Consider the following 8,532-nt stretch of genomic DNA (forward strand, 5'->3'; position numbering starts at 1 on the left):
ACTTTGTACGACGGCAAAACGGATCCATACATGTATGTGAGCCACTACCGGCAAGTAATGGCTGGACACCAGCGGAATGACGCCTTGATGTGCCTCATATTCCCAGCAAGCTTGGGAGAGCTGTGTTTAAAATGGTTCGAAAGGCTCGCGGAGGGGAGTATTGAGGGGTGGCAGCAACTAGCGGAAGCCTTCGTCACCAGATTCAAAACCAACACACGAACGCCGAAGGAGGTCGACCATCTCCTGGGCGTCAAGATGGAGTCTGGATGTTCGTTGAAGGCATACAATGCGAAATACTGGGAAACTTACAATGAGATCCTCGACTACCCAACCAATCTGGCGATCACTCAGTACAAACGGGGTCTCCCAGTCAGACATAGGCTGCGAGATTCACTCACGATGCATCAACCCACAACCATGGAGTCATTGATGCAGTGGATCAATGAGCACATTCGTGTGGAGGATGATGCCGCCTCCGCGACCGAGAAGGCTAATCCGGTCGCAGTGGACAGAAGGGTTGCGGGGAAAGTTCACTCAGTTAGGCAGGAGGATAACCGCCCAAACAACTGGTCGAAAGACCAGCGCCATGGTTCAAGCCGTGATGACAGAAACAAGGGCCGCCGAAACGACTGGGCTGACCCTCCCCATGATGCAGCGGAGGATGCCAAAAGAAAATTGAAGGCGCGGATTGGGATCACCACGGTATTTAAAATCCCCATATACCGCATTTTGAGCGAGATTCGAGGTGAATCCTTCATCCGTTGGCCGGCCAAGTTGGGGAGTGTGCTGAGGGGCTTCAATTCAAAATATCACTGCACCTTTCATGAAGAACGGGGGCACCGAACAGAGGACTGCTTGCCGCTCAAACAACACTTAGAGGAGTTGGTGGCGGCGGGGCATCTTGACCAATACGTAGATGGGGGCATCAAGGCCACGCCAGCGGACCAAGCCGAGCCAAACGGCCTAGCCGCCCTAGAAGCACCCCCGCAAGGTGTAATCAACGTCATCCACGGTATCATTGAACCGGCCAGGGTTTGCGAGCTGAGAGGGATGATCAAGAAGGCCGAGCACATGAGGGAAGTGCTCTCTATTCAGCCCGCTGTGAAGAAGGGAAAGATCGAAGAAAGGGACATCCTTTCATTCTCAACCAAGGACTTGGAAGCAATTCAGATGCCGCATAATGATGCTTTAGTAGTCACTCTTCGCATCAAAGACTTTGACATCAAGAGAATCTTGATCGACCAGGGGAGTTCGGTAGAAATTATGTACTATGACGCATTTAAACAAATGAAGTTGGAAGACAAGGACTTGGTCCCCACAATGTCCCCTTTGGTCGGCTTCAACTCACAGCCAGAATGGCCAATCGGAAAGATTATTTTGCCGATCAAAGCGGGATCGGTCGTAAAGCAAGTAGAGTTCTGGGTGCTTAAAGTTCCATTAACTTACAACTTGATCTTAGGCAGGGGTTGGCTGCACGCCATGTAAGCAGTTGCCTCGACCTTCCACCAAGTCATGCGCTTTCCAGCACCGAGCGGACTAATAGAGGAAGTTTGGGGGGACCAGGTGATGGCGAAACAATGCTTCGTTGCGGTAAATGGCAGCCAAGCGGCCAAAGGGTTCGTCCAAATGATTGAAGGGCCCGAGGGTAAAGAGGTCCTTGAAGACGTAGGAAGAAAGGCCGAGGAAAAGCCGATCGAAGATTTGGTGGAAGTGCGCATTGACGAGAATGATCCAACTAAATTCTTCCTCTTGGGATCATCCTTGTCTAGCGCCGAGCGGATGGATTATGTCAACTTCTTGGTTTCCAATTTGGAGGCGTTTGCCTGGACGCCTTACGACATGCCTGGCATCGACCCGAGCTTCATTTGTCATCAGTTGAATGTCTTCCCTAATGCATGCCCAGTCATTCAAAGGACGAGTCGCTCAGCCTTGCACCATGCTGAAGTGGTCGCAGAGGAAGTAAATAATTTGTTGGAAGCTGGGGCCATAGAGGAAGTGCAGTACCCTCGGTGGATATCCAACACGGTGGTTGTTCCGAAGAAGAACGGCAAGTGGCAAGTCTGCGTTGACTACAAGACTGTCAACCGAGCTAGCCCCAAGGATAGCTTTCCCCGCCCACGAATTGACCAGCTGGTGGACTTAACCGCTGGCCATCAGAGGTTTAGCTTCCTGGACGCATATCGCGGCTACCACCAGATAGCCATATATAAACCAGACCGAGAGATCACGTCGTTCACAACCCCCAGAGGCTTATATTGTTACAAAGTCATGCCGTTTGGACTAAAGAACGCCGAGGCGACTTTTCAGAGGATGGTAACGAAGATGTTCGTGCCTCTTCTGGGTCGAACAATGGAGGCCTATATCGACAACATGGTGGTGAAGAGTAAGGAGAAGTCTCAATACCTCGCCGACCTTGTAGAGATGTTCGCCATACTTAAGCTCCACAAGCTTCGCTTGAACGCCACAAAGTGCGACTTCGGAGTTGGCACCAGAAAGTTTCTGGGTTTTCTGGTCACAAATCGAGGGATTGAAGCTGACTCGTCACAGATCAAGGCCATACAAGACCTGGAGCGTCCCAACTCCACGAAGGACGCGCAACATCTTGCCGGGATGGCAGCCGCGTTGAACAGATTTATCAGCCAGTCTTCTGATCGTTGCAGGCCCTTCTTTAAAACTATGAAGTCCAAGTTCTTTTGGGATGACGAGTGCGACCGCGCACTAGTAGACCTGAAAGCATATCTCTCCTCAGCCCCTATTTTGGTCACACCTCAGCCAGGCGAAGATTTGTACCTCTACTTGGCTGTCTCTCAACATGCAGTCAGCGCGGTATTGGTGCATGCTGAAGGCATCCAGCACCTACCGATCTTCTATGTAAGCAAGACTCTTCTCCCAGCCGAAACGAGATATCTTCCCTTGGAAAAATTGGCGCTGGCCCTAATGATGGCATCAAGAAAGCTAGCACGCTATTTTCATGCCCATACAATAGTTGTGTTAACCGAGTTCCCGCTTAACGTGCTTTTTCAAAAGACAGACTTCACTAGGAGAATTTTGAAATAGGCCATGGAATCAGGACTATATGACATCAAGTTCCGACCGCGCACCGCAATCAAGGCTCAAGCACTTGCCGACTTTGTGGCGGAATTTGCCCCTGGGATGCATCCAGTATGCCCGGTTGATTTGGTTGGTGCGGATTTAGCACAACCCATGGTTGTTGCAACAGAAACGAGTGTTGGTTCGCAAGTAGGAAAAGGGACGAGCACGACCGGACTAACAAAGTCCGACGAGAATGAACCGGTCAGAGACTTGGAAATGGGAAGCTTCCAGAACCCCTCTGATTGCTGGAAGCTGTTTATTGGCGAGATGTGGAAGCTCTTCGTTGATGGGGCGTCCAACAGACATGGGACCAGGCTGGGCATCGTGCTGAACTCGCCGGACGGGCTGATCATTGAGCAGGCAATTACGCTCGGCTTCCCAGCATCCAACAACGAGGCTGAGTATGAAGCTCTCCTTGCCGGACTAAGAAGCGGGTTGAGAATGAAAGCCACAGCCCTTATGGTATTTAGTGATTCCAAGTTGGTGGTCAATCAGGTCTCAGGGGAGTATGAAGCAAAGGACGAAAGAATGGCCAAGTATCAAGCGCTGGTACGCGCAGAGATCAAGAAGTTCGCTGCAATAAGGTTGGAACAAATCGACCGCGAGGAAAACAGCGCGACAGATGAATTGGCTGGACTTGCTTCTGCTCAGACAGCTTTTTCTAACCCCTTGATGATAGACTTTTTACCACGGCCAAGCATTGAGGAACCAGAATTAGCCGAGGTACTCTGCACCGATTTGGGCCCTTCTTGGATGGACCCTATCATCGCCTTCCTGAAAGATAGAATTCTACCAGAAGAAAAGAAGGAGGCACACAAGATCCGAGCAAAGTCAGAGTGGTTTTGGCTCTCCCCGTCCGGGGCCTTGTACAAGAAATCTTTCACCGGCCCGTATTTGAAATGTGTCCACCCCACCAAGGTAGAGGCTTTCCTCTATGAGATACATGAGGGCATCTGTGGCAGAATTCTCAGGGTTATTGGTGGCCGTGCATGCAGGCAGATGCGCAAAAATATGTTCGCAGGTGCGAGAAGTGTCAGAAGTTCGCCCACCAGATCCACCAGCCGACTAGAGATTTCCTCCCTCTCACAAGTCCTTGGTCGTTCGCGCTTTGGGGATTGGATATTGTTGGGCCACTCCCAGCTGCACCGGGCAACCGTAAGTTCTTCATCGCCGCCACTGACTATTTCACCAAGTGGGTTGAGGCCGAGCCACTAGTGACCATATGGGAAAACAATGTGAAGAAGTTTGTATGGCAAAACGTGATCACCCGTTTCAGTATACCCAAGGCCCTCATCTCGGATAATGGCGCTCAATTTGATGGTAAACTCTTTCGCAGATTTTGCGAAGAGTTGAAGATCGAGTTCTACAACTCGACGCCGGCCTATCCTCAGTCAAATGGTCAAGCAGAGGCCTCAAACATGACCATCCTGGACGGGCTGAAGAAGCAGCTTGAGAAGGCTAAGGGCAAGTGGGCTGAAGAACTCCCTAATGTGCTCTGGGCATACCGCACTACGCCGAGGCGGTCAACCGGGGAAACACCATTTGCTTTGGCCTACGGCATGGAGGCTGTCATCCCGTTGGAAATTGGCATGCCAACCATCCGCTCTGAAAGTTTCCAGCCAGATCTGAATAGTGAAGCGGTGGCATTGGAGTTGGACCTTGCTGAAGAAAAGAGGGAGTGAGCATTGATCCACATAGTGGCTTATCAACAAGAACTCTCCAGGAAGTACAACAAGGCTGTGCACCCCAGGACGTTCAAGATTGGGGACTGGGTATTAAGAAAGGTGCTTGGCAACACAGTGGTCCCTGGCGAAGGAAAGCTCGGGGCAAATTGGGAAGGACCATACAAGGTGATTGGTCTTGCTGGTAAAGGGGCGTACCATCTGGAAGCTATAGACGGCAAGGCTGTCCCCAGACCATGGAATACGGCCAACCTTAAGGTCTTTTACTTTTGAGATGTAATTTGCTTGTGTTGTTTAGCCTTTTTAGACCTTTAGCCTTTTGGCACTTAATGTAAAGGATAGCAATGCTTTTGTAATGAAAAATAGCCCTCTTGTTGTTTGGAATTACATCTTTGTACAATGGATTCGCAAGGACGCGAGGCAATTATGAATACCAGGGGCAAGAGACCGACCTGAATTGGACCGGACTGATTTCCTCTCGCCGGAATGAATGCAGACCACACAAACAGTTGGTGCATTTTTCGACGATGTAATTGGCGTATGGCCCCATTCACGTTAGGGCCGAGATGGTTTTGCTCGCCCGGTTGAAATGTTGGCGTCATGACCAACTTAACTGAAACATTGTTTTGCCCAGTGTAAGGGCCGAGCTGATTTCGCTCGGCCCAGTCGACATATTGGTGTCTTGCCCAATATGGAAAACGAGCGGAGTTTGCTCGGCAGAATTCGGAATGTTGGAATTTTGCCCAACCGATAAGAAGTCGAGCTGAATTTGCTTGGCCTAAAAGAAATGTTGGCGGCTTACCCAACTTAAAAGGCGAACTGATTTTGCTCGGTCACGTCGAAATTGCATGAAATTTACAAACTAATTGAGGCCAAGCAAATTTTGCTCGGAAGAATTAAAACGACAGTTGATTTGAAAACTCATGGAACCGCACTACTAGTTCTGATTAGAAAACGTTGAGGTTATTTTAGCTCGGCAAACTGTACGGCACAGTCGACCTGGCAGTTGTGAATTGTCAACAATTGAATCAAGGAATCCATGCTGACGCAAACCGAACAGAAATAGAAGATGAGCGAGCAAAAAGTCAAAAATCTTCATTGATAAAGGAAATTTAAGTACAAGACGGGCGGAACATATCCCGGTTACAAAAAAAAAAAAAAAAAAAGAGGTCAATCCAACTCTACGTCAACCGTTTGTTCGGTGACTTGCATAGTTTGCTCGGCCTCTTCCACATTGTGCTCGAGTAGGATTTCTTCGGCGTCATCGTCAGTGCCTTCCACCATGGCAACATCCCAATCAGCCTCTTCCTCCACACCTGGAAATGCTTCTGGAGGATTTTGTTTAGCTAGTTTCGCGGCGGCAGCTTCTTCCTCGGCCTCTTTCCTTGCATCCGTGATGAGCCGATTTTGGGTGGCCTTGGAGTACGCCTGCATGTAGACTAGGATATAGGCAGCAGGCGGATTGATGAACATGTCAGAATCCTGACCAAGACCAACTTTCTCCACGGCAGCTTTCCAACCGCACTGGAAAAAGATGTCCTTGGTCGCTTGGACCTGCCGTTTGTAGGTCTTCTCGCCCTGGGCATACCCCCGGTCTTCTGCATCATCTACGGCCTTGTCCTTCTCGGCTTTGTGCGCATCGCGCAGTTTCCTCAGCCCGGCGAGATACCGAGCCTTCGTCGACTTCACAGCCCGAAGTTTGTCCTCGTTAGCTCGGTCAACCTTCTGGCTCAGGATATCTCGCTCGGCCTCAACTGCTTCCTGCGCTGCTTTAAGCTTCGCTATCTCGTCCTTTTGAGCCTTATTCTCAGCAATGGCATCCCGCAGGCTCTGCCGCACTTTGATCATTCGGTCATGGGCCAAATAGTTCTTTTGCGCGGCTTGAAAACAAATGAGAGATCGTCAGTATTCGAAAAATCGCGCAAAAACAGAGCAAACAGTTTGACATAAAAAATGGAGAACTTACCAACACTATGGATTTCGCCGCCGAGCGGAGGACCTTGAGGTCGGAAAGCTCGTCATGTTTTTTCATATCAGCGGGCAAGATCAACCCCTTGGTCAAGTTGAAACCAAGCGAGTAGTCCTTGCCCGCGTACACAGAGTCTTCAGCAGAAATTGCTCGGCCCTGGTATTTGAACTCGGGTGCCCAGACCGGGGGGGCTGGGCCCTTGGATTTGCCGGTCCGTGGTTGCTCGGCCTAGTCCCCGAGCTCGGTAGCGACGCGATCAGTAGAGTCTTCATCCGCCAGACGCGGCCCAGTGTGCTCGTTCCTCGGCCGCTTCTTGGACCGACCAGCCGGTTGCTCACTGGCAAGCGCCAGCACTGCCCCGTCCCCCTGCACGGTGGGTGTGGAGGATGTCCCACCGGTTGCCTCTAGGTTCTGGGGCTCGTCTTCTTCCCCGGTGATCAAGGACTTGATGGCCCTAATTTTCGCCATTTCTTGCTCGGCGGTGAGTGGAATAAGTCTGATCGGTGGTAAGTTTGGATCCGGTTCGGGGGTTGGCGCACGCAGAAAATCGGTAACCCAGCTCCTGCGCGGCGCGGTGTAGTGGTAGGTCTGATCGAAGCCGAGCAATTTCGAAGCTTGCCTCTCCTCGGCAGGATGGCGCAGCAAGACTCTGATGGCCTCTTGGTTGGCCCGGTAGTAGTCTGCTGCTAGGTGCTTATCTGCAAAAAGAAGACAAGTGTTTGATCGGCATGGAAAGTAATTGATGCATAAAGAAAATAGCGGGGTCAGCCGAGCGACTCACCGGCACTACCAAAATCGTTTCTAATGTACCATCCCGGTATGGGTGCCTCGGTGTCCTCATAGCGACCGGACACCCACAAGAAGTCGTCGTCGTTGGTCTCCTTGTCCGGGTTACCCTCTATTAATTTTGCTCGGCCCTTCTTCACTTTGAGGTACCAGCAAAACCCGCTCTTATTTCTACTAACACTATACTGATGGAAAATTTCAGCCAGACCGAGATTGAAACCGAGCCTCCGGTTCAGTTCGGCGACCCCGTTTATTATTTTGTAAGTGTTATTTGAAACTTAGGTCGGGCAAAGCCTTGTCTGCCTCAAAAACTCACAGATCAAAGGCTGGACCGGGAAGCGAAGCCCTCCCTCTACTATTGACACGACCGTAAAGGGGCACCGGTCTAGATCTCCCCAAGGGGTGTCTCCCTTTTTGGTGAGCTCTAAGATGACATCATCTGGGATGTTGTAATCCCTGCGAAACTCGGCCATCGCACTGGGCGAGCTAACCATATAGCGGTACTTCCCCATCTATCTCGGTCTTATTTGATATAGTGTATATCTCGGTAAAAAATGTTGGGGGGTCTGCTCGGACTCTGAGCTCCACCAATTAGTGTTGGACTGGCTTGGTCGGTCCTATTTGTTCTGCATTGTTAAAAAATGAGGCTAAGGGTTAGCGCGACATAAATTCCACGGCTCCTATTGGAAATAGCTCAGTGAAAGGATTTTTGGTGTTTTACTGGCCTGACCCCTATCTCGGCTGGATTACTTGGTCGATCTCCTAGCTCGGTTCATTCCAATTTGCAAATTTTATGGTGTATTCAGCTCGGTTAGGCTTTGAAGTGAAAGTTATAGCTCGGTGCTTTCCTATTTACCAATCTAATTAAAGTATCCGGCTCGGTTGAGACCTCAATAAGAAGCCACAAACCAATTTTTGCTCGGCTATAGCCCTACCAATGGATCTAAATGAGCGTTTAGCTCGGATCTAAATGAGCGTTTAGCTCGGTTCTACCCAGATTTC

The 8,532-nt window shown here is 50.3% G+C and overlaps 2 protein-coding genes across 2 annotated transcripts; both read left to right on the forward strand.

Moving 5' to 3' along the window:
* The first annotated feature begins 417 nt into the window (after positions 1-417).
* LOC145800714 (uncharacterized) lies at positions 418-1,485 on the forward strand. The gene has a single exon (XM_082890444.1). The coding sequence runs from the start codon at positions 418-420 to the stop codon at positions 1,483-1,485; it is 1,068 nt and encodes a 355-aa protein (XP_082746570.1).
* Positions 1,486-1,566: 81 nt separating this feature from the next.
* Positions 1,567-4,546, forward strand: LOC145800715 (uncharacterized). Its single transcript, XM_082890445.1, has 4 exons — positions 1,567-2,133; positions 2,287-2,826; positions 3,058-4,248; positions 4,430-4,546. The coding sequence occupies exons 1-4, from the start codon at positions 1,567-1,569 to the stop codon at positions 4,544-4,546; spliced, it is 2,415 nt and encodes an 804-aa protein (XP_082746571.1).
* The last annotated feature ends 3,986 nt before the right edge of the window (positions 4,547-8,532 follow it).

This window comes from Camellia sinensis, chromosome 10 (assembly GCF_055761805.1).
Source record: "Camellia sinensis isolate YWXY chromosome 10, ASM5576180v1, whole genome shotgun sequence".
Lineage (NCBI taxonomy): Eukaryota > Viridiplantae > Streptophyta > Magnoliopsida > Ericales > Theaceae > Camellia > Camellia sinensis.

Coding starts and splice junctions, on each gene's coding strand:
- LOC145800715 (XM_082890445.1), top strand. CDS start 1,567: ATGGCGAAACAATGCTTCGTTGCGGTAAATGGCAGCCAAGCGGCCAAA. Junction 2,134..2,286: donor GCCCACGAATTGACCAGCTG/GTGGACTTAACC, acceptor TTTGGACTAAAG/AACGCCGAGGCGACTTTTCA. Junction 4,249..4,429: donor CCCAGCTGCACCGGGCAACC/GTAAGTTCTTCA, acceptor ACTCTTTCGCAG/ATTTTGCGAAGAGTTGAAGA.
- LOC145800714 (XM_082890444.1), top strand. CDS start 418: ATGGAGTCATTGATGCAGTGGATCAATGAGCACATTCGTGTGGAGGAT.